This window comes from Arvicanthis niloticus, chromosome 1, assembly GCF_011762505.2.
Source record: "Arvicanthis niloticus isolate mArvNil1 chromosome 1, mArvNil1.pat.X, whole genome shotgun sequence".
Classification (NCBI taxonomy): Eukaryota; Metazoa; Chordata; class Mammalia; order Rodentia; family Muridae; genus Arvicanthis; species Arvicanthis niloticus.
In genome coordinates, this window is record NC_047658.1 from 150283533 (window position 1) to 150308885 (window position 25353).

Below are 25353 nucleotides of genomic sequence, written 5' to 3' on the forward strand. Positions count from 1 at the left end.
CAAATTCCCCGGGGACTTGTTAGGTTAGTGTTCAGTGTCCTGGGGCCAGCCTCACCCACACCTTCCCAGTGATGGTGACGTGTCCCTGCTGATCCTGCAGATGTGGTCTGAGGTAACAGAGGCCTACAAGCATTCCGTATTGACACAAAATGTATACACTTTCTAAACGACTCCCTTATTTCAATTTCATATTCTTTATAGGATATTTCTCTTTCCTATTCACAGTCTTTGGCCTAAGACTTCATATCCCTGGCAACTGCTTCTCCTGCCTTTGATCCGCTCATCTTCCAGGCTATTCCCTCCAAACCAGGCGATGCCTTTTAATGAAGCCTGCATGGTTTTGCTATTTAGTCATCAGCTGCTTTTCTTGCCTTTGATCCGCTCATCTTCCAGGCCATTCCCTCCAAACCAGGCAATGCCTTTTAATGAAGCCTGCATGGTTTTGCTATTTAGTCATCAGCTCTGAGGTCCTCGAGCCCTCAAGCCCCCTTCCAACTGGCTGTTTACACTGGGTTGTTTTCGCCATCCTTTTTCCTTTGGCAAAAATTGTGTAAGTTTATCACAAGCAACATTTTAAATCATATACATACTACAGAATGCCTAACTCATGAATTATTGGATATAATTAATTTTAAAATATTTTATTGCACTTCACATAATGTATTTGATCATATTCGATCCACACTCATCTCCCTAAGTCCTCGGATCACGCCCAGACCCCCAGCTTCCTGGTTTCTGTTTAATAAGTGTCAACTCTAATTTGTGCTGTTCGTATACTTGTGAGGTCAGGGCCATCCATCGGAGTGTAGTCGACCTCCCTAGAGTCTCTAAAACTGAGACGCTCCTCCAGAAGTCAGTAACTGTCCACAGCCCCTTGATTAACTAAGGGGGTGTGTGCCTGTGTGCTCATGAACCCTTTCTCTCTAGAATGTTGACTGGCTTGGTCTTGTCATCAAGGCATTTTTCCTGTCCTGTCTAGTTTTGCTCCAGCCCTCCCTGACCTCTGACCCTTACAATCTTTCTCCCCCCCCCCCCCCCCCGCCTTCTCTGATGGTCTCTTAACTGTGGTATCTGTAACATCCATATCATTTGTGGCTGTGCGCTTCCCCCCTGCACTCTGACCAGTTGTGAGTTTATGTCTAACCATCAACCATGAAGTGTTTATAAAAAGATAAAGAGATAAGGAGAGTATGTTCTGTGGGTGTGTGGAGAGGTATGGGAAGGGGATGTCTCATCGGGCCCATGTAGAGGCATCTCTTCCCGTGAGGGACCAGTCACACACTGGTATAGTATAGAATAGAGTTTATAGAGTTTATTGAGGGCATGGGGAGGGGAGCCAGGAGGGTAGTAGAGGCAGAGAGAGAGAGAGAGAGAGAGAGAGAGAGAGAGAGAGAGAGAGAGAGAGAGAAGCAGAGAAGAGGAAGAAGAGAAGTAGAGGCCGGGCATGACCACGTGGAGAGAGAGGAAGAGAAGGGGGGAGGGGACAGAGAGGCAAGAGAGTAAGAGGGTAAGAGATTAAGAGAGAGAGGAGGGGGCAAGCAGCCCCTTTTATAGTGGACCAAGCCTACCTGGCTGTTTCTAGGTAACTGTGGGGAGGAGCATACCTGGCTGTTGCCAGGTAACTGTGGAGGTGGAGTTTAGACAGAATACTAACAGTCCACTGCACAAAGACGCTTCTCTGATAAGGTCTGAGAGCTGCATTAGTTTATGGGTAGGGATAAGAATTTAGAGGGCAGTTTGATATTAAAGGCACTGAGCAGGATAGCACTAGTGGGTTCACCTGTGGGGCTGCGCGCTTGCCAACCAGAGCCAGATTTCCTGCCCACTTTCATAGTACTGAGCGGTGCTGTGCAGGCTGCCGGGGAACAGTGATCAATAGTCTTGCTCACATGGGAACTAACTGCTTTATGGTGAGAACACTAATATTCACAGAGGAAAGAATTCAGAAGCTGTAGCTGGTCTTTGTTACTTTGTGGGTTCTTTTTCCTACTCTCCTCCTCCCTGGAACTGACCTACGGCTGAGAGGAATTAGGAAAATTCTCGAATCTAATGCCTTTTGGTTCTTCTTTGACCACAGCTACTAACAAATGGAAACCAACCTCCCTAAATGACCAACGCCCACCCATTTCAAGGGGATCCCACATTTAGATACCCTTGAAAAGTTCCCAGAATTCCAAATGTCACACAATCACAGAAACTATCCGAAGCTGGCAAAACCACGCTTCTGCTCGAGGCAAATCAAGGTCAGCTGCTTTGGAGCGGCTGTCGGAGGCAGCCGGCATCTAACACTACACCTGGGATTGGAACAAAAGCATATTCTTATGGTTTAGGGTTTTTGTTTGTTTGTTTTTTGTTGTTGTTGTTTCGGTTTGGTTGTTTTGTTTTTTTAGGAAACCAAAATTCCAGAATTCTTACTACAAGAACCTAAACACGGGATTGGACTCCTAGGATGAGAGACTTAAGAATTTACATTAAAAACTCTGCAAAAACAAAGAAATGCAGAGGAAACCAAGCCCTAGAAATGAAAAACTCTAAATCAGTTAAGAGTTGGAATTACAAGTGCATGCCACACGTCCAACACCTTGTACTATATTTAAAAAAAAAAAAAAAAAAAAAATCAAAGCTGGCCGTCCGGATACATACGCTTACAACCCCACCACCCAGGTGAGGCAGGAGGATCTTACTTGAGACCTGCCTTGGTTACATATCAAGATCACCCCCATGCCACTCCCCAAAAAGAAAAAAAGAAAGCCCCAAACTGGATTAATGACTCAAATATATGACCAGAAAACTGTCTTAGTATTGGAAGAAAACAGGCCCTCTTTGACTCAGCTGGATAAAGATGAGAATAAAGGTTCAGATTCAAGATGGAGGAAACACACATGGTCAATAGAAATGCTTTTATTTATAAAATAGCTACGGAAATATAAACATTTCTAAATATAAACACTTCATAAGAGGCTCTGACCAGTGGTGCAGCCGTGGATGGGTGTCCATAGGCGTGTCCTGACTCACCAGGATTTTAAGGCCAAACGTGCAGCTGGAAGGGCGGGAAGATCTGGAGTCCCATGCTGAGACCCATCTCTGGGGCCACTTCTTCACATGAGGGGTTGGGACGCCTCCAGCCTTGGGTGTGAGGTCCCACTAGGCACTTGAGCATTTCTCTGGCTTTGAATACTGTCTCTCAAGTATGGCAGTCGGTGGTGAGAAAGAAAATTCTTATTTTCAACTCTAAGACAAGCTTCTGCGGCCACTGACCCTGCCTACTTCAAATAAGCTCCGTGGGTTGTCTTGAGCACGTGGGGAGGCAGAATGAATACTTTCAGTGGCTGGCGGAGTGCCAAAGCCCGCTAGTCTAGGGAAGACCGTCAGTGCAGGAAGAAAGGTTGGGAGATAACTACAGAGATCAAATAAAGATGAAGTGAGTGTCAGGGAAGAGGCAGATGATCATGCTCGACAAGGTAAGAGAACCTTCCAGACACACGGTCATAAGTAAGTTAGACTGTAAACATTCAACGGGGAAGCAGCGAAAGGTTAGCATGTTAGGAACTAGGAATGAGGGGCAAGTATCAGAGAGAGGAGGCTGCCGGGCACGGCAGTGTCTCAGACACTTCGACACACCAGGTTTGGTGTGATCTTGACAAAACTGTTACCGTGTATGGAGACATGATGGAAGAGCTCTGGGAGCCTGCTCCTCCTCATCCTGTCACCACGGAGTACACAGCAACCAATACTAGCGTCTTCTGACGCTGGCACAGCTTCCCGCGCACAATACCGCTTTTCTGATTGGGAACGCCTCATTTCCCAAAGCTGACACCAGCACTTGGCCTGCTTCTTGTGGACACGGAATCACTGGCAAACCTTTGGGGTCCACCCACTTCAAATTCTAGCGAGCATCAAAGTGTACAACCCAATCAGAACAACGCTTATCAGCTTATCTTGCGCTCCGCGTTATGGATAGGCAGTGTGGTGGGGCCTTGCTTGGGAGCAGGCGCCTGGAGCCCACCAGAACCTTCTGGCGGACTGAAAGCGGCAGCAAGGGGGGACAGGACGTAACTTGGCTCAGGTGTACTCCGTTTTCCGGATATAGTTGGATGGAACGTAGCCCTTCCTTCCGTTAACTTCAGCCAACCACCACTCTGTATTGCCTGTGACGTCCTTAAATTCAAGGATCCTGAGTCTCTGATTGGCTGACACACTCAGTTCATTTGGGTTTCGTGCCTTGAAGGTATAGATGGCAAAATAGACCTGTGTGAGGGAGAGAGGATTAGAAACCTGCGGGCAGCGTTGCTGTGGAGGCCACAGTCTGTACTGTACAACTGCTCTGCCCTGTGGGCCTGAAAGCAGAGTTTTCTTTTTCGGTTTTTCGAGACAGTTTCTCTATGTAGCCCTGGTTGCCTTCAAACTCAAGAGATCTACTTGCCTTTGCCTCCAGAGTGCTGGGATTAAAGGTGTGTGCCACTACCCACCGAGCTAAAAGTTGAATTTCTAATCTGATTTAACTTAGAGTTTTAATGGCTATATACGATTGGAGTATTCCACAATGAACAGGGCAGAGGAGAAGAAAACTGAAACCATCTGCATATGGTGGCGAATGCTGTCATCCCTGGGCTCAGGAGGCAGAGGCAGGAGGAGTGCCACCAACTGGAGACCAGCCTGGGAGTCACAGTAGGCCGTGTTTCAAAAACAAAGACCTCTGGGAAACCGCAGAGCTTTGCACTGTTCAGCACGGTCTGAGAGAACAGACCGAACGTTGGTGAACATGGAAGAGGTGTGAGCTGTGACTCAACCTTCCTATGCCCCGATTCTGTATTCTACCTAGAAATGAACAATTAGAATAGCTCAGCGCACGGGCTTGGTCTGCCCCAAACCCAGAACAGGAAAGAAAAAAACCCCAAACCAAACTAACGTAATAATACACAATTATTCTTAAAGCCGGAAAGGTCGATCTATAGGTGGCATAAATGGAGAACAACATGGGGGTGGAGTGTGCTCTGTGATGGTGGAGGCCATGATGCCCCAGGGGCCAGATGGGCTAGAACTGAGTGCCCTGTCAGTAGGTCAGAAAATGCTGTCCACTCAGTTCAGAACTGGGACATCTGTCCTAAGCTGTCAGCAGAAAGCATCACCAGAGAGAAGCCAGCAGCTTCTCTCAGCTGTGGCAGGAGAGCCAGAACTGGCCTTTGGAATCTAGACTCCAACAGAGACGACAAACACAGACCATATCTCCTAACGCTGGAGAGAAACCCGCTGCTGTGTGAGCCTCAGCAACAAAGGTGCAGCCTCAAATCAACATGGGGGGACCAAATGTGAAACAGAAAAGTGACTCCTGCCTTTAAGGCATAAGCAGGCTGTGCAAAACCAAAACAAACAAACAAAAAAACAAAAAAACAAAACAAAACCGAAACAGCGCTGGTCTTTCTAGACTCTAGGACTAAATATATAGCTGGGTGGGTAAAAGCATGAACGGGCAGTGGCTTCAACAGCAAAGGCGCCACACACTGGAAAGATTCACGGGTTTGAAGAGTAAAAAACAGGCTTCATCTTTTAAATGCCCAGAGAGAAGGCAGAAGGGCCCTGGGGATGGCCTGGCAGTGTGTGTGTGCGCGCACGTGCGCGTGTGTGTACATGGTTTTGGGACATGTAGGGGGGACAGGACTAGGTTTACAGCCCTGTGTGGGCCTCTCCAGATCTGGCCACGCTCTGGAGCTACCCCGGGGTGGGGTGTCCGTGAAAGAAAATTTTGAAATAGGCCCAAATTAATAAGAATAGCAGGGCCCTGTGATTCCTTTTCCCTAACCTAAATAGTTAAAAATGCCTGTCAGCAGGTTTGGGCCCAGTTAGTCAGCCACAGAGGATGTGGAGTTACAAGACAAAGGCCTGTTGAATCATCCAAGAAACTGGCTGGCCATGAAAGATAAAAAGTATGCAAAGACATCCTTAAAAGAACAGAGATATGTCCAAATGAGTAATGGGCCATCTGGTGTTCTTCCACCCTTCTCCCTTTTGGGCCTGCCACAGCCTGCTGATGTTCAAAAATATAAAGCAACCAATCATGTGTACCCACATGAAAATCTCCCACTTCCCCCACCCCTTGCCTATAAAAGCCCTAAACCTTTAAGCCTCAGGGTCAGCTCCTCTGTCTCCTGAGTGAGATACGTGCTGACCCAGAGCTCTAATATTAAACTGCCTCATGTGTTTGCATCGAGCTGGTCTCTCAAGAGTCCTTGGGTGCACGACTTCCTGAGACTTGAGTGGGGATCTCCCTTTGGGGGTCTCTCATTTGTACATACCTGGTTGCCTTCTGTCTCACTGCTTCTTAGCCCTCTGTCTCTGTCTTCTGGAGTCTGACAGGCTCTTAAAGCTCCTTTTACGGAGTCACTGCCTTGGTCATTTCGCCCTGGCACATAGTAACCGACCACTTCTGAATGCAGAGAGCCCCGCTGGCAGCCCCTCAAGGTTGAAGAGGGTTGGATGATTTCTCTGGCGCCATCTGCAGGGTTTCCTGGCCTGCGCTGGCAGGAAAAGCCTGGGTCTGAAGAGCACGTAGCAGGTACAGTTTCTGGACTCCCCGTGTTCGAGGACACACTGAGAGTTTCTTGGACACATTCCTTCAGTGGAGATGCATCCTGAGGCTGCTTCAGGGCAAGTCCTGAGGTGAAGGACACAGTCATGCTGTTGGAGTTGAAGGTCAAGGCACTGTTGCTGTTCTGGCGATGGAAGCTGGGGGAGGAGCCACTGTGGTCAGACTCTGTGGAGGAATGGCTGGCCACCGAGGCATCCGAATGGCTGCAGCGAGGATTGTAAGGCTTCAGGAAGGAGCTGTACACAAAGCCTTTGGTGACTGCAGAAGGAAAGAAAACAGCTATGGCCTGGAGCAAGAGGAGTGGGGGATATCAAGGAATTTACAAAGTACTGTTTAAAAACTAGGTCAGTGGGGTTGGAGCAATGGCTGGGCAGTTAAGAGCACAGGCTGCTCTTCCAGCAACCTGGGTTCAATTCCCAGCACCCACATGGCAGTCACAACCATCCATAACTCCAGTTCCAGGAGGCCCGACACCACCTTCTGGCTTCCAACAGGCATATGTGGTGCACAGACAAAATGCACTAAATCACCATACTCAAAAAGCAAAAACAAAAATCCTAGGTCAAGAGTGACAAAATCAAACGCTTAGTGATCCACAGTTGGTGGATCCAACACCAGCAACATCCAACACCAGAAGATGTCTGTATCTGTACCCATATCTGAGGCTAACTTCTAGGTCATTCTTATATAACCCTAAAATGACAATGTGTCTGTGGACAATTGACATGGTGGTGACAAAACAGAATCGAAAATCAAGTAGCCGGCACTTGTAACCTCAACACTCAGGAGACTGAGACAGAAGGATTATTGAGAGTTGAAGGCCAGCCTTGCTGACTTTGGCAGTGGCACAGAAGAAAATGTGACAGGATCTCCAGAGCATTACTAAACTGAGAGGAGACTTGGGTGGGCTTAAGTTTAAATACACCATGTCTGGCAAAGATGGATTTCAAGGCCGTCCCTGTACTGAGTCCCTCACAGAGGCCACCTACACTTGTTCCTCCCCTCCACACATCAGAACTATCTTAGGGTCAGGGATCCCTGGGACAAGCACACAGCCGTGTCCAGCATGTGCTTGCTTCACAAACAGCCTGATGGTGACAGAGGGCTCTCGGCCACACATTTCAAACACACAAGTGTTTCTTAAGAAAGAGAAACCGAAGGACCCTGTTCACGTGACGCCTAGAGTGGGGAGTGCTTCCTTCATGGTTTCCTTTTACTTAAATGCTGGGATTATTTTAGTCTCATGGAACTTTGTCTTTGTTTTGGTCCTATGACTCTCTTTATGTGGGAATTCCAGCTTTCTAGAGCCAAGGGACTCTCCTGGGTCCCCCACATGAGAGGCTGTCTTTGGATGCAGAGTGAGGCATGTCATCTGGCTGTTTATATGGATTCTGGGTCCGAATTCTAACCTCAGACTGGTAAAGCACTGTCAACTGAGCCACCTCATGAAGTTGCTTTTAAACCCCAAAATGCTAAAATTGGACTAGGTCCCCAGAATACTTGGGCCACGGTCTTTGGAACTCATAGTTTTTTGATTTGAGGAATGTCAAATACTTATCTATTTCATAAGGTAAGTTAGGATTACAAATTCTTTCCTGTAACTCAATTCAGGTTTTGACACGAGGGTTCTCTGAAAAAGCCCTGTTTTTCTCAACTTGCTGCATTTTAGAACTGTGGGGAAAAGGATTACACTAGAGTTCACAATCCTCCTCAAAAAAAAAAAGAAAGCTAGGAACTGTTTGATTTCAAGTCACTCTCTAAACACCCATGAACATTGCTGCAGGGGAAAGCTGACAAAAACACAGGCTTTAGTTCACACACACTTTACAGAATCAGAAGGCAAAGGACAAACACAGCAACATCTTCAGGAAAAATAAATACCACAACTGTCTCTGAAAGTTGTCAAAACAAAAGCAATCTGAAGCAGGCAGCTTTAGGATCAACCCCGGCTTACATACTCTAGAAATCAGGACAATTCTACAGTTACTTCCCCCTAATCAAAGGCTCACACGTCTTTCTCCTCAGAGTCTGACTGCCCAGTGCTCACCTCCATTGTCCACAAGCCAGCGGTTCTGGCTGCCCATGGGGTCCTTTTTTTTGATCACGCCCACCAGGTCACCTTCCAAAAGGGAGACGTCCAAGTCCTGAGCGGCGTTGAAGTTCCGCTGGACGTGGAAGAGCTTTTCCGGTGGGTACCTCGCCAGCAGGGAGCTCCGGAGCTCCTCTGACTGCAGCATGTAGCTTGGCTGAAAGGCAGAACAGGACCAATAAGAAACCTCTGGCCGGCACCCTGGCAGCCACGTTTAGTCTCAGCCTGCTATGGCAGGAGAGAGGAACCAGCCCTGAGCCACCCAACAAAAGACACTTTTATAATCACGTCAGGCTGTGCTAGGTAAAAATCACAGTGCAATGTTTTAAAGTCTCTGAAGCTCTGAGGCAAGCTCACACCCTTACTTTATGCAAAACAACAACAAAACAAAAATCTGATTAAATTGCTACTAAACAGTCAAAGTTCTGGGGCTGGGGAGGTGCTGTAGCCCAGAGACAGAGAATATTTTTTAACATGTAGTATAAGGCTTTGGGTTCAATTGCTAGTACCAAAGTAAAGGAAAACAATTTTAAACAAGATTATTTATTTATGTTACAGTGGTCTGCCTGCACATATGCCTGCAGGCCAGAAGAGGGCATCAGATCCCATTACAGATGATTATGAGCCACCATGTGGTTGCTGGGAATTGAACTCAGCATCTCTGGAAGAGCAGTCATTGCTTTTAACCTCTGAGCCATCTCTCCAGCTCCTAAAATAAATTTTAAAATGAAAACAAAGAATTCCATATACCAAGTATATCACTAGGTCTTATATTATTGTTAGATAAACCTAAATAACCAGTTAGATTAAAAGGGGGAGCTGGGGAGATGGTCCAGGGGTCAAGGGCACTCACTGCTCTTGCAGAAGACCCGGGCACCCATGTCAGACAGCTCATGGCCATCCATGACTGGAGCCCCAGAGCATCCAATACCCTCTTTTGGAGTCCACATGTACCTACACACATAATCTAAAATAAAAATCTTAAACATGAAAACCTAAAGGCAAGAGTAAATCTAATCCTCCCTTGTAAGCAAACGAACGCTCATGGGATTTTATGGAGCCAAGGCCTAAGCAGGGTGGACTGTGGTCCTTCTGCCTAGGAGCCCACATGATCTGATGTATCTTACCCCCAAATTTAAAATACGAAAGACCTATGTTAAAAAAACAAAACCACAATGCTACCCTAAGCAAAGAAGTCATTAATAGTTTGGCTGTTAGCTTTCCTAATACAAGATCAAAAACAGGCCTGACTCATTTCTCTTAATCAACTCATCAGGGTACAATGCTTTCCTAAGATCCGAGGCAGCTTGAAATGCACACCAAAACTCCAGGTGGCCCCAGCTGGGTACCAGCAACCACAACAGTGATGCCTGGGAAGCAGCCCGAGATAGACAGGCCCAACCTCCCGGTTCTCCCTTTATCATGAAAAGTCAAAACTCCCACTGCACTGTTCAGAAGCACAGCAGGCTGCTCGATATTAAATATTAAATACGTGTACTTGCACGGTGCGCATGTCCTGGCAGCTCCACACCTTAGCTCAGTAAAGCCTGGGACCGGCCCTGTGATGCAGGACTGACCCTGTGATGGAGGGCTGGTGGTTCTCAGCTCCCATCTGGAGTAGAGATGAGGAGTGAGCAGACATGCTTAGATGCCAGGTGTGTACAGTCAGTCCAGGAGCCATGCTAGGTGCCTACTCACCATGCCCAGAAGGGTCTTCCGCGATGACTGGCGGTCTGTGGTTCTCCTCTCAAAGGGCTTCCTGGGAGCTGGGAGGGACTCGGGGAAGAAGGTGAAGACCTGGAGCTGCTGGAGAGCCCGGCTGTGCTCCTCATGGAAGATGGCGATCAGGTTGCCTTCTCGGTCGGTGCCCTTCAGTAACTGCAGACCGTGCGAGTCAGAACAGGAAAAGTCTTTAGAGGCGCAGTTCTCACCCTTCCCTTAATACAGTTCCTTATGTTGTGGTGACCCCAACTATGAAATTATTTTCACTGCTTTTTCATAACTGTAATTTTGCTACTGTTATGAATCATAATGTAAATATGTGTTTTCTGATGGTCTTAGGTGACCACACTAATTCAGCAATAGTTGGCTGGATTATTACCAAAATGGCAGCTGATGCAAGAGACAAGACAGGGCCACTGCTTGAGCCAGCCCTTAAGATGGAAACCGATGATTGAACCACCTCAGGCTTCACAGCACCATGAATGGACCAAGAATTCCTGGGAGGCAGGACCTAATGACCCTACCATGAAGTCCAGAAAGTACCAATTGTACCTCAGAGCTGGCACGGCCCTGCAGGGAAGGACTCACCGACAGCAGGGGCTGCAGCTGCTCCAGGGCCTGCTGCACAAAGTCACAGTGGGCGTCGGCGTAGCCGTGGATGCAGTTGGTGAACAGGCTCTGGGCGTACTGCTGGAACTTGGGCAGCTCGTCCAGCAGCTGGGAGTTCAGGGCCTCGTAGTTGTTCCGGGCTGACTGCAGCTCCTCCAGAGTCTTCTTGTCCTTAAGCTTCTCCGCACGCTCAGTGCAGTTATAGAAGTCCAGGAGCTTGTCGAAACGCTTCTGCACCAGCTTGTAGGGCCCCGTGAACATGCTCAACAACTGGTTTAAGGGATTGATGACAAGCCGCTCGGTCCTCTCCTTCTGTGGGGACAAGAGAGGCACCTTACACCCAGACACACCTTTAACCCAACACTCAGGAGACAGAGGCAGCAGGATCTCTGATTTCAAGGCCAGCCTGGTCTACGAAGTGAGTTCTAGAATAGCCAGGGCCACACAGAGAAGCAGTCTCAAGCAAAACAAAACAAAACAAAACAGAAAAGCATGTTCTCAGCTGGTGAGTACCTACTTTCTGTCTGCAAAGGACTCTCAGGTTGATTCGGTCATGTCTTATAACTTTCCTCACTCTAGGGCCAAGGTGACCCTGTGCAGACCCACAGCCCCACCCTGCCAGGATTTACCTGGCAATTCTCACACTCGGGCCTTTGCCAGCTAGGCTGTTCTCTTTTTAGCTTCTTTGCTGCTGAATAGCAAAGTGCGTGTGTGATTAGTCTGTGTGGTTTCCCTGCCACAGACCCTTGTCTCCTTGTCTAGGAGCTCAATCTGAGTGCTTAAGTCTGGGACTGCATCCTCTCCCTCAGTTTCTAGGCTAGTGGTTCTCAACCTATGGCTAGCAATCCATTTAGGGGTCAAACGACCAGTTCATAGGGGTTGCATATCAGATATTTACGACTCATAACAGTAACAAAATGACAGTCATGAGGGAGTAATGGAATAATGTTATGGCTGGGGTCACCACAGTACGAGGAACTGTATTACAGGGTCGCAGCATTAGGAAGGTTGGGAACCACTGATAAGTGATTACTGCATGGTAAAGCCCACTTTTGCTTTTCAGCGGGTATTTTTCTTTTATTCCTTCTAGAAAGACAGATGTGGACAATGATGATATGCCACTACACACATAAAAACATAGATATGTATTTGATATCATATTATCTGATGTGTGTAGGAGCATGCATGTGTGGGTGCTAGAGGATACCATAGGTGTAGTGTTTCAGGGGACCTTTCTGTCCTGAAATACACTAAGTACGCTTGATGACTGGCCAAGCAAGCTACCTGTCCTTCCCCAGTGCTGAGAACAAGCGTGTGCTACCACACCTGCTATTGTTTAACAAGAGTACTGGGCATAGATCTTAGGTCCTCAGGCCAGGCAGTGGTGGTGCATATCTTTAATCCTAGAATTCAGGAGGTAGAGGCAGAAAGATCTCTGTCAGGTGGAGGCTAGCCTGGTCTATATGGTGAGTTCCAGGATAGTCAGGGCTCTGTAGAGAACCCTGTCTTAAAAAACAAAAACAACAAAACCAAAGAAGAAAGCAAAACAAAGAAGAGAAAAGGAAAGAAAGGAACAAACTTAGGTCCTCAAGCCCTTTGTCAGCTAAGCCAACCTCAGCTCTAGTAGCATAGTATTAAAAGGATTTCCCTGCATTCCCTGCAAGGAGGGAGCTCTAACAGACCCACACAATTACATAGCCCCACTGCTCTTTGGAAGTGCCTAGGCAATGTGTGTGGCCTTTAGCACTAACACAAACCCTGATGCCTCTTGCCTCTGTGGAAGGGAGTTCTGTGTGAGCAGCCCTGTGAGAGGATCCTGGGAAGGGAGCCACGCCTTGAAAAGGTGGCCGGACAAAGTCACTTACAAACCGTGTGAAGAGCTGGTCACTGATGTAGCGATGCACCTTCTCGAACTGCTCCAGGTCATGATGTCCCCTCTCCATGCACAGATCCCATATGCTCATGGCTGCCACCACCTTCACACAAGCAGATTCCTGGAGCCCATGAGAAAGACAGGAGTGAAAACACAAAGAGCTTCCGGGTCTCGTCAGCCACCCTGCACAGCAGCCTGCACTGATGACCCTAGAAAGCAAATCCCCCGTCTCGTGCGGCATCTTCACTCAGAAACAAGCATGCCTGTATAAGTGATGTATGGGCACAGAGAAAAGAACTGTAGACACATAGAAACCTGGTGCATTTATCAATTTGACATTTTTTTTATACCCTGGATGATGGTGGTGGTACACACTTTTAATCCCAGCACTCAGGAGGCAGGGGCAGGCAGATCTGAGTTATAGACCAGCCTGGTCTACAGAATTAGTAAGTTTCAGGACAGCCAGGGCTACACAGAGAAACCCTGTCTTGAAAAAACAAAACAAAACAAAACAAAGAAAATTTATATGTGTACGTGCTTGTGGACACTTGTAGAGGCCAGAAGGAACACCATATCCCCTGGAGCAGGACTTACAGACTGTGAGCTACCAGTCCAAAGTGGTTGGGAATCAAACTTAAATTCTTTGAAGGGCATGAACCCGAAAGAGTTTTTTTTTTTTTTTTTTTTTTAATATGGGAGGCATCGCATATGTGTGTCATCCATGACCAGGGGCCATGCTAACTTTTTCTGTACTGTCCTGATTTTAAGTACCAAACTGTCAAACCAAGCACCCAACAGTTTCTTAATTCACCATAAGTGAACCAACTCAGAACCAACTGTCCCTGGACAGTCAATAGCAATCAGCTGCCTTCCCTGGGACTGCCAATTCAACCTCCCTCACGACAAACCCTCCTGCTTCCCGCACTGACTCTGGCTCCCCGGTGACCTCCCACCACTACAGCAAATCTCTTCCAGCAGTGGATGTGACTCACTAAGCCATGTTCTGGTCCCCTCATCCGCGCCCACTGAGAGTGAGCTCCAAGAACACAGAAAGTAGCGTTTGCTGGTTCAGTTATCTTGTGCTGGAGAAGCGAACTGCACAAGAGAGGCTCCAACTCTGTGTGTCTGTTTCTGAGTCCTAAACTAGGTTTTTTGTTGTTGTTGTTGTTGTTTTTGTCTACTTGGTATGCTGACTGACATTTTTAAGTTTAGAAAATGCCTACTATTTTGATATTAATGCAAATGAAACCCAAATGCATAAAATCTCCATGAGTATATTCCAAGAGTCAACAAAAATCCCCATAGCAAAATGCATCTGTGTCTCACACATTAATAGTTTATAATATTTTTAGGTATTTTACTTAAAACCACATACATATGGGGAGTCCTTCGTATATCTGAAAGCCTACATTCTGTCAGCACAATAAACTGCAGAGTCTCCTAACTCTTCTCTAGTGGAGAACTCATAATGTACAAGTGACTGTTTTCTAACTTTATGTTTAAGAACTGTACGTAGGGTATGGTGGTGCAAGACAATAATCACAGCATTCAAAAGCTGGAGGTGGGAGGAGCAGCTCATGGTTATCCTTGGCTATGTAGTAAATTTGAGGCTAGCCTGAACAACATAAGATTTTACCTCAAAAAAGGAACAAACAAAAATATTTTAAAGTCCCTAAGTACCAACCGTGTGCAATGTATGCAACAGTATATAGCCAGTGAGCTGCTGCATATGTGCTGCCGCCTCTGCTGCGGCCTCTCTGGTCCACCTGTTGTTGGGAAGGGCCTTTCACTTTATGTCTGTAACACTCAAGCATTATCGCCTAACCTGCACTGCCAGTGGTCAGAGTCACACAGAGCCACCTGTGGGATGGCTGTCAGTATCCCTGTCTTATACCCTGGTCATTTTTTACTTAAAGTTTTTTTTGAGACAGTCTCATCTGGCATCAAACCCACAGCAATCCCCCTGCCTCAGCCTCCTCAGTGCTAGGAAACACCACCACCCTCAGCTTGCTCTTGGTTCTCTTATATATTTCACTTGTGATGAGGATGTAGCAGACACCCTGCAGTGCCTACACATGGCATTCTAATAAATTGAGAGAATTCTGAGAGATCAGCAATGACCTGAGCCCACCTGGTGCCCTTTGGCTTCTTCTATTCGCTTAAGGATCTATGGTTCCAACAGTTCAACCTTGCAAGGGTTATGGCGGCTCACACCTGAAATCCCAACACTCAGAAGATGGAGGCAGGGCAATTGGAAGTTCAAGGCCAGGGCTGGAGAGATGCCCTATGGTTCAGAGCATGCTGCTCTTCTCGAGGACTGAGGTCAGACCCACAAGTATGCAGATACCCTCACAGGGACACACAAGTAATGAAATAAGACTTAAGGAAAAAGACTGGTTAAGGCCATCTGACAATACACAAACACAGGGGGGTTGAGACCAGCCTGGGCTACATGAAACCCTTTTCAAACACTTCAGCAGGGACCTCCACAGATCCCCACCTTGGCTCCTCCCACCATCCATCCCCTTATCCCAGCCCCCCTCTCCAGCAGGCACTCCCTGGGAACCTACCAGCTAAGCCTGCCAGAGAAGGAAGTAGGCCACTGAAGTAGACAGGTGAGTTTCAGATCTCTCTCCCTCCTCCACCAAATCCAATCCCTGGTCTCATCCCCAGTTCCACAGCAGACTCCCTGCTGTGGCCTCTCCTTGCCATTCCCAGGAGATTAAGCAGAACCTGATGAAACACTCTGTTTTCTTTCCTGGCCCTCCAGTCCATTCCCATTCCTAAAACCACATCTGACAGGATCCCAGAAGCATTCACTACTAGGCAACCCACAGCTACCACACTCTCCTAAGCCCTAGAGAGGGCAACAGAAGCCAGGGGGGGAAACACCCACCCATCAAAGGGAAGACTAGATATAAACACCTAGAATTACAATCACCCCAAACCCAGATGCCTATAAACGCTAGTGTAAAATCACAATAACAGGCAGGCCAGTATGTCTCCACCAGAGGCCAGCCAGTTAACTACAGTAGGTCCCAGGAAAGTCAACACAGCTGAAGCACAAGACAATGACTTTAAAACAGGCTTTATGGGTATAATAAAAGTACTTAGAGAAGAAATGAATAAATCCCTTAAATCTATGAAAGCAAATGGTGGAAGGAACTGAATTAAACAGTTCAAGACCTGAAAGTGCAAACAATAAAGAAACCCAAACTGAGGGAAATGTGGACGTAAAACAGCAACTCGAACCAGCAATCTCAGGCAAGGCTCACCAACAGAGTACAGAGGATTCTCAGGCATTGAAGACAAGACAGAAGAAATGGATACCTCAGTCAAAGACAAGGTTAAACCTAAGACTCCAGGCATAAAGCATCCAGGAAATCTGGGGCAGGATGAAAAGACCAAATACAAGAATAACAGGACTGGAGGAAGAAGATGAAACCCAAGGCAAAAGCACAGAGAATATTTGCAACAAAATCATAGAAAACTTCCTGCCCTAAAGGAGGAGATGTCTTTCAAGGTATAAGACGCATACAGAATGCCAAATACACTGGACCAGAAAACAAATCCCCCTCGGCACATAAAAATAATCGAAACACTAAATGTACAGAACAAAGATAGAGGGGCTGGAGAGATGGCTCAGAGGTTAAGAGCACTGACTGTTCTTCCAGAGGTCTTAAGTTCAATTCTCAGCAACCAGATGGTGGCTCACAATCATCCGATGCCCTCTTCTGGTGTGTCTGACAACTACAGTATACTCATATAAATAAAATAAAATAAAAAAAAGAAAAAAGAAAAAAAAAAAGAACAAAGAACATTAAAAGCTGCAAGGGGAAAAGACCAAGTAACATGTAAAGGCAGACCTATTAGAATAACACCTGACTGCTCCCCACCAACTTCCTGCCTCAGTTTTTCAAGACATGGTTTCTCTGTGTAGCCCTGGCTGTCCTGGAGCTCACTCTGAATACCAGGCTGGCCTCAAACTCAGAGATGCACCTCCCTCTGCCTCTGCTCCCCAAGTGCTGCGATCAATGGTGTGAACCATCACTGCCCAGCAATATCCGACTTCTGAAAGTTAGAAGGGCCTGGAAGGATGTTCTACAAATTCTAAGAGATCCCACAGATCCCAGCCTAGACTACTGTATGCAGCAAACGTTCAATCACAATAGATGTAGAAACAGTTTCCAAGATAAAGCCAAATACAAGCAGTAATATCCATAAGTACAACTCTACAGAAGGTGCTGGATGGAAAACTTCAATCGGAAGAGGTTAATCACACCCAGAAAACACAAGGAATAAACAATCTCAGGCCAGCAAAACAAAGGGAGGAAAGCACACAAAAACAAAATAACAGGAACCAACAGACACTGCTCACTGACAACTCTCATGACCAGGTTTCAATTCCCCAATAAAAAGGCACAGGCTGACAGAATGAATGCAAAGCCAGGCTTTGTGCTTCTGCGGCAGCCAAGAAACACACCTCAACAGCAAGGGCAGACATCACCTCAGGGTAAAAGGATGGAGAGAGATTCCAAGCAAATGGACTTTGGGGGTAGCCATTTTAGTACCTGACAAAAGTAGACTCAAAACCAAAACCAATCAGAAGAGCTAGGGAAGGAAACACTGCAATTCTTAACACCTGTGCACCAAACACAAGGACACTCAAGTTCACAGAAGGAACAAACACTACTACAGCTTAAATCACATACTGACTCTCACAGTTGGACAGTGGGAGACTTCATACCCAACTCTCAGCAAAGGACAGGACATCCCAACAAGAACTGAACAGAGAGATACTGGAGCTCACAGATGTTATAAACCAAATGAATCCAACAGACATCTACAGAACATTTCACCCAAACACAAAAGAATATGCCTTGTCCTCCACACCTCACAGAGCTTTCTCCGAAACTGAGCACATATTCAAACATAAAGTAGTCTCAACAGCCTCAAGAAAGTTGAAATAACTCCCTGCATCCTATCTGACCACCATGAATTAAAGCTGGATGTCAACCTCCACAGAAACAACAGAAAGCTTACAAACTGAGACTGAACTACTCTCTACTGAATGAGAAATGGGTCAAGATGGGAAATTAAGAAGGAAAAGCTTTCTAGAATTGAATGAAAATGAAAACACAGCCTACCTGAACTCAGGGACACAATGAAGGCATTAGTCCTAAGAGGCGGAGTCATAGCACGAAGTGTCTACATAAAGAATAAAAATCATACCCAGAAAGAATAGATGTCAAGAAATAATTAAAATCAAGTCTAAAATGAATAAAATAGAAACAAAAACAAAAAAACAAAGAATCAATGAAAAACAGAGTTGGTTCTTTGAGAATCAGTAAGATTGACAAACCCTTATCCAAATTATCCAAATGTGGAAAACAGAACATATAAATTAATAAAATTAGAAGTGAACAGGGGTCATAACAACAGACATTGAGGAAATCCAGAGAATCGTAAGCACACACTTTTAAAAAACCTGTATGCCATCAAATTGAAAAACCTAAAAAAAATGGATACTTTTCTTGAAACATACCACTAACAAAGTTAATTCAAGATCAGATATGCAATTTTAACAGACCTACACATTCCAGTGAAATAGAAAGAAGCAGTCTTTAAAAGTTGCCCAACCAAAGTGAGCCCAGAGCCATGGTTTTAGCACAGAATTCTACCACCCTTTCAAAGAAGAGGTTATGCCAATACTCCTCAAATTACTATACAAACTAGAAACACAAGAAACATTGTCTCAATTTGTCTTATAAGGTTAGTTACTCTGATACCTAAACCTGATAAAGATCCAGCAAAGAGAATTACAGACCAATTTCCCTTCTGAACATAGATGCAAAAAATTCTCAATAAAATACTTACAAACAGACTCCAAGAACATATCAAAAAGATCATCAACCATGATCAAGTAAGCTTCATCCCAGAAATGCAAGGATGGGGCAACATATGTAAATTGATAAAAGTAATCAACCATGTAAACAAACCGAAAGACAAAAACCACATGGTCATCTCATCAGATGGAGAAAAGGCCTTTCACAAACTCTAACTCCTTGAAGAGGGCTTCATGCTAAAAATCCTGGAGAGATTAGGCATACAAGGACATAACTCAACATAATAAAGGCAGTTTGTACCAAGCTCACAGTCAACATCAACTTAAATGGAGAGAAACTCAAAGCAACTCTGTTAAAATCAGGAACAAGACTCGCTCCATAGCCATTCAATATAGTACTTGAAATCTTAACGAGAGCAATAAAACAGCTGAAGGAGGTCAACAGCATATAAATAGAAGAAATACAAGAGCGACATCAAAGTATCTTTACATGCAGATGTTATGATAGATAGATAAGTGACACTAGAAATTCTACTGGAAACTCCTACAGCTGATAAACATTTTCAGTGAAGTGGCAGAATATAAAATTAACTCACAAAAATCAGTAGCCCTCCTATATATAAACAACAAACAGACTGAGAAGGAACTCACGGAAATACCACCCACCCTTCACAACAGCCTCAAAAAATAGAAAATATTTTGGGGTAACTCTAACCAAACGAGTGAAAGGCTTGTGAGACTAAAACCTTTAAGACATTGAAGACAGAAATCGGAGACGATAACAGGGGATGGAAAGACCGGCCGTGCTCAGGACCAGCAGGGTTAACATAATAAAAATGGCATCCTACCATCCTACAGATTCAAAACAATCCCCATCAAAATCCTAACACAAACCTTTTTCAGCTAAAACAATCCTGAATAATCAAAGAACTGCTGGAGTTACTCCATTCCCAATTTTAAATAATATTACAGAGCTTTAGTAATAAAAACATCATAGTACCGGCACAAAAACAGACACATGATCAATCGAATCAAATTGAAGACCCAGACATATATCCAACGTCTATGGATTCCTGATTTTTGATAAAGAGGCCAGAAATACACACTGGAAAAAGACAGCATTTTCAACCAAAGGTACTGGTCAAGTCGGATGGCTGCATGCAGAAGACTGCAGGCAGATCCACACTTCTCATCCTGTACAAAACTCAAAGTCTTAAAAACATGAGGGCAGAAACACTGATCTGAGAGAAGAGAAAGTGGGGAATGGCCTTGAACTCTGGCACAGAAGACTTTCTGAACAGAACACCATGATCACAGACACTAAAGTTAAAAATTAATAAATGGGACCTCAAGACACAGAGACACTTCTGCACAGCAAAGGACACCATCATTCAGAAAGAGCTGCAGCCTACAGAATGGAAAAAGAATTTTACCAACTATGCATCTGATAAAGGGTTGATATCCAAAATACATAAAGAACTCAGAAAACTGGGTATCAAGAAAATAAATATTCCAATTTAAAAACAGGGAGTGACAAAACAGAATTCTCAAAAGAGGAAACTCAAATGGCTGAGGAACACTGAAAGAGATGTTCAACATCCTTGGCCATCAGGGAAATGCAAATCAAAACTACTTTTGAGATTTCATCTTACGCCTGTCAGAATGGTCAAGATCAGTACAACAACTGACAGCTCACACTGGAGAGGATGCTCACACTGGAGAGGATGCTCACACTGGAGAGGATGCTCACACCGGCGAGGATGTGGAGTAAGGGGATACGCATCCATTGCTGGTGGGACTACAAACCCCTAAAGTCATTATGGAAATCAGTGTGTCACTTCATCAGAAAGATGGGCATAGATCCAGCTACGCCAGTCTGGGGCATATGCTCAGAGGACACTCCATCCCACCACAAGGATACTTGCTCAGCCATGTTCATTGCTGCTCTATTCTTAACAGCCAGAAACTGGAAATAACTGAGATGTCAACCAATGCATGAGTGGATGAGGAAAATGTGGTACATTGCACAATGGAATATTACTCCACTGTTTACAAAAATGAAACCATGAAATTCCCAGGTAAATGGATGGGACTAGAAAAACATCATCCCGAGTGAAGTGACCCAGACCCAGAAAGACAAGTGTGGTGTGTATTTGCTTACATGTGGACGTTAGCTGTTAAGTAAGATAAACAAGCCCAATCTGCAGAAGCAGAGGTTAGGTGGAGGATATGGGACTGGGGAGAGGGATAGGTCTTCCTGGGAAGGGGAAATAGAAGAATAGAATAGATGTGGATGGACTGATGTGGATGGACTGGGGGGGTGGGTGAGGACAAGAGGATGGTCTGAGATGAGAAGATCAAACATGGAGGGAGAGGGAAGAGGAGGGAGGGCTAAAATTAAGGGTCGTTTGAGGAGTCACAGGCAAACCTAATTCAGAAGCAGCTTCCTACACTATGTATGTATGATGAAGGCAATCAGAATGAAGCTGCCAAATGACAAACGACAGGGAAAACACAGTCCCAACTGGACATCTCCCATCACCAAGTGAAGCTTCAGTCCTGGGAATGGGTTGTATCTAACTGAGCTGTGGCCAAAGGAGTCCCATGATCCCCTAAACAACCCAGGCTGTTGAAAAGGCTCTCCACAAACCGGTGGTGAGATCTTCTTGCTGAAACTAACACCTACACAACTCACTGAGCATGGAAGAGTCAAGCTGGTGTCTGCCAGGAGTCTCACTCCTGCTGGCTAGTGTTCTTGGAAGGTCCTCTGCATGCTACCAAAGGAGAAACCTAAGTACCGCCCAGCCACATACCCTCTGGTCCATGGTCTCCTGCACGAGAGACCCCCTTGTACAACGGTAACAGAAAGCTTGTAACCAACCAGTGTCTGATCTAAGGCCCGCTCCATGAGTTAGAGCCCATACCTGATGCTGCTTGGGTGACCAGGAACTAAGACTAGATAGACAGCCAGGGATTTAGGAGAAAGTCAAATCCTACTCTTCTATAAAAGGAACACGGCAATCAAATGATGCCTAATGACATTCTGCCACACTCATAGATCAGTGCTGTGCTCAGCCACCATCAGAGACGCTTCCTCCTACGGCAGATGGGAACACATACAGAGACCCACAGCCAGACATTATGCAGAGAGTGACAGACCTCGGATCACCCAGCCCCATCCCTCCCCTCAAGGATTGGGAACCCTGAGGAAGAGGAGGTGGGAAAAGTGCAGGGGCAGAGGAGATCAAGAAAACAAGGGCTCTAAGCCCAGCAGGACCCGAGCATACACAAGCTCACAGAGATGGAGGCAGCAGCGTGGCTCACTGTGAATCAGGTCCCCATGAGCTACATGGGTCTGTACCAGACGGGGCCTTAAAAAAACGTGCACACACAGCCCATCCCTAACCCAGAAGCTATCCCCAGGTGATGACCACGTACTAGTTCTCTCCCAAGGAATCTTAGCAGTGGATGACAACAGAGAGCTACGTGGCATCTTTGGAGGGTTCTAGTTTTATAACGTCAGGTCAGGGTTTTTTAAAAATTAATTTTCATTTTTATTTTAGTTATTTGTGTATTCATTTTTTGGTTTTTTTGAGAAATGGTTTTTCTGTCCTGGAATTTTTTCTGTAGACCAGGCTGGCCCCAAACTCACAGAGATATGCCAGCCTCTGCCTCCCACTGGCTGGGATTAAAGGCGTGCGCCACTAATGCCTGGCTTCATCATTGTTCCTGTTAATATTATTTTAGGCCCAACAGGTTTTGCATTTTTATGGGATTACTGAATGTGCAAACAAGTATTTCTCTTTACCTCAGTTTCTTGTGACTTTTCTTTTTGTCTGTTTTGTCCTGTTTCAGCTTGCCTGGTTTTATCTGGTTTTATTTTTATCCCTTAGATGGCTGTTGTTTTCTAACGAGGACAGAAAGGGGTGGATCCAGATGGGAGGGAGGAAGAACCAGGAAGAGTAGATGGGGGGGGAAACCATAATCAGAAAAAAATAAAGTGCTTATCTTGAGAATGTGGTGAATAACTCAATAAAAATAATAAAAAATACCCAGTGGAAAAGCATTCATTTCAGTCCAGACTGCTTTCATTAAACAATGTGTTGGGTGAGCAAGTGAATGGCAGAAGACTGTCCCTAACTACTGCAACATCGACACTCACCCGAATATGCTGGAGGTAGAGGGACAGGTCTCGGATAAAAGATTTAATCAATCTCTCCTGCATCCGGAAGTTCTTTTCTGTCTCTTCAAACACTTCATCTTTTAGCTGTTCAAGAGGAGAAGTGCTTTTAGAGACCCTGGGCTTCCTCTCACCAGACCTTCCACCAAAACTGTAAACCTGCTTTGGAACCTGCCTCTGTGACTCTGAATTATGAAACACACGTGGACCGCCTACTTCCAAACTGAACTCACAGCCCTGTGTCCTGGGGCTGCTGCCCTCTCCATCCCTGGTACTGCCATGTCTGTCCACCAGGCCCTTCTCTTGCATTCCTCCAGCCTGGCAGCCCCTGCCCGCTCCCTCCACAAAGGGTCAGATGAACTCAGGTTCAGAGGCACGTTTCCACTGAACTGTTTAAGTGCAACAGCGTTCAGAAACAAAGTGTGAGTGGCGGCAAGTGAGTCCCTTCTGCCGTGTACCCTCCGAGCTGTTACCCTCTGTATTCGGCACACGGGATGAAGGGTGGAGACTTCCAGGTCTGCGACTGCCAAGCTGCAGTTCCAATTGCTCGGTCTCCTACTTTCATGGGTTTCCTCTTTGTAGCATAAGGCATCCATTTAGACGATCTTTTAAATCCCTTCTAGCTTAATATGTCTGCATTGTGGATCAAGTTCCCCAAATAGATTATAAGCGTCTTAGAGGTGCGAAGGCCACAGTAGCTCTTGTATGCTGGCCCAGCTGGCCTCCTAATTTGCTTCTGTGCAGATGATAAGCAGCTTGGTAGCTGCAGGGCCCTGTCTCCACTAACTGGCAAAACCAGAGGAGGCACCAAGAAGGGTCCCCATGCCAACCCATGCTAACAACTGCCCTCGGGCCCTGCAGAGCATCAGAGGCAGGCGGGACTGCAAGCAAGCGAGGGGCTCACCTGTGGAGCGAAGCCAGTGAGGTGTTTCAGGTGACTGCTGACCCGGCTGGACTTCTTGATGATGGAGTGGATATTCAGCTTGGAGATCTTCTCCATGAGGCTATCTTCATCCCCCTTGCGGTACTTAAGCACTAGGATGCAAGCCAAGGCCATTGGTCAAGAGAGCCCCTCCCCAAGCCTGAATTCAATGAACCTAACAACCCAGAAACACAGAGGTTTCTCTAAAACTGAACATAAAGTAAAATTAACCCAGACAGCAACGAGTGCCCATCACCAGTAACTCATAACTGACAAAGTATTAGTCTGAAGAACCAGTCTGAACAGAGGCATGGCTTCCTTGGCAGAGAGAGACTGGCGGCCTGGGAAGGGCCTGTGGATAGGAGGAAAGGCAGCAGAGAAGAACAGAAGGCTGGGGCCGGGGGACATCTGAGTCCAATGCTCAGGTCTGTCACTAACCAAGGCTCAGCTTTATAGAAGCCACTTCACCTCTTTGAGCCACCCAAGGCTCGTATATGATGGCTGCTTATACAGCGAGATGCTGATGTAGAGCGACCTCACACAGTACAACCAGTGCCATACTGCAGGCACATTCGCAGAAAACTCTGGAGACTGCAGTCGATGGGAATGGTGGCATGGAGCAGAAAGAACGCCCTGCCACTGTGGAAGAGGACGTTACGTCAGGAGGCCGAACCTAAACCAAGGGCCCCCGTGGCAGAGAGCTCCAAGTCACCACCACTTATTCCTGCGGTGATGTCAGAGGTCAGGGCAGGGAGAAGGCCAAGTGGCCGCTCTACAGGATCTGACTCACTGCACTCTCCATGCTGTGCCTGTCCAGCGGTCATGCACTAGAGATGGCACAGAAGACAACAAAGCGATCAGCTCATTCTATGGGGAACGAGTGGGCGTCTGTTAGCTGACTGCCCAGGGCTGGAGGGCGGGGGAAGGGCATAGGCGGTGACAAGGGGAAGAACCTGCCGTCATCATGGTCCAGTCCACCTACACACCTCCCGCAGAGACATGTTCTGTCCCACTGTCCTACTGCTTGCTGCTCAGTCAAGCCCTGCCTTGTGTCCGACTGCCCAGAGTGACACTTGTCCTCACTGCCCTGTCTCTCTCAAAGTCCATCATCCTTTCTCCTCCGGGCCCTATCACACCAGGCCCTACCTGGTCTAGCTTTTGGGAAGTAATTCTTAGAGACAAGCATACAGTAATTGCGCCTTTCTTACCTAGATCCTTCCGACGCTTATATTCATTAATGTTAACATTGATTTCCTTGACGGCGAGGACCGCGCTGGTTAAAGGCACTTTATCCGGGTGGGATTCTGGGGTGGAATTCAGCAACTCCATCAGCAGCAGCGGGTAACGCATTACTCTCTGTACGGGCTTGATGAGGAAGGAGCCCAGGTTGATGTAATTGGTGCAGCCCCTGAATAAGCAGGCAGACAAGGACTCCAGTCAGCAGCCAACACCAAGGTGTCTCTAGGCATCAACTGCTATCCCTAACCTAAAGACAGCTTGGTCTTTGACTCTGCGTCTAGGTTGCAT

At 46.3% G+C, this 25353-nt stretch overlaps 1 protein-coding gene across 4 annotated transcripts in view; it reads right to left on the reverse strand.

Annotated features, from left to right (window-relative positions):
* Window positions 1-2885: 2885 nt before the first annotated feature.
* The window catches only part of Dnmbp (dynamin binding protein), a 95046-nt gene continuing 72578 nt past the window's right edge, over window positions 2886-25353 (reverse strand). For all 4 annotated transcript variants that reach the window (XM_034506936.2, XM_076921956.1, XM_034506919.2 and 1 more), the window contains 9 exons: window positions 25035-25234; window positions 23809-23939; window positions 22887-22991; window positions 12872-13000; window positions 10986-11318; window positions 10374-10553; window positions 8634-8832; window positions 6294-6844; window positions 2886-4248 (listed from right to left, as the gene is read on the reverse strand). In XM_034506936.2, coding sequence (XP_034362827.1) covers window positions 4063-4248; window positions 6294-6844; window positions 8634-8832; window positions 10374-10553; window positions 10986-11318; window positions 12872-13000; window positions 22887-22991; window positions 23809-23939; window positions 25035-25234 — 2014 coding nt within the window. In that variant the 3' untranslated portion in view covers window positions 2886-4062. The remainder of the gene's footprint in view (window positions 4249-6293; window positions 6845-8633; window positions 8833-10373; window positions 10554-10985; window positions 11319-12871; window positions 13001-22886; window positions 22992-23808; window positions 23940-25034; window positions 25235-25353) is intronic.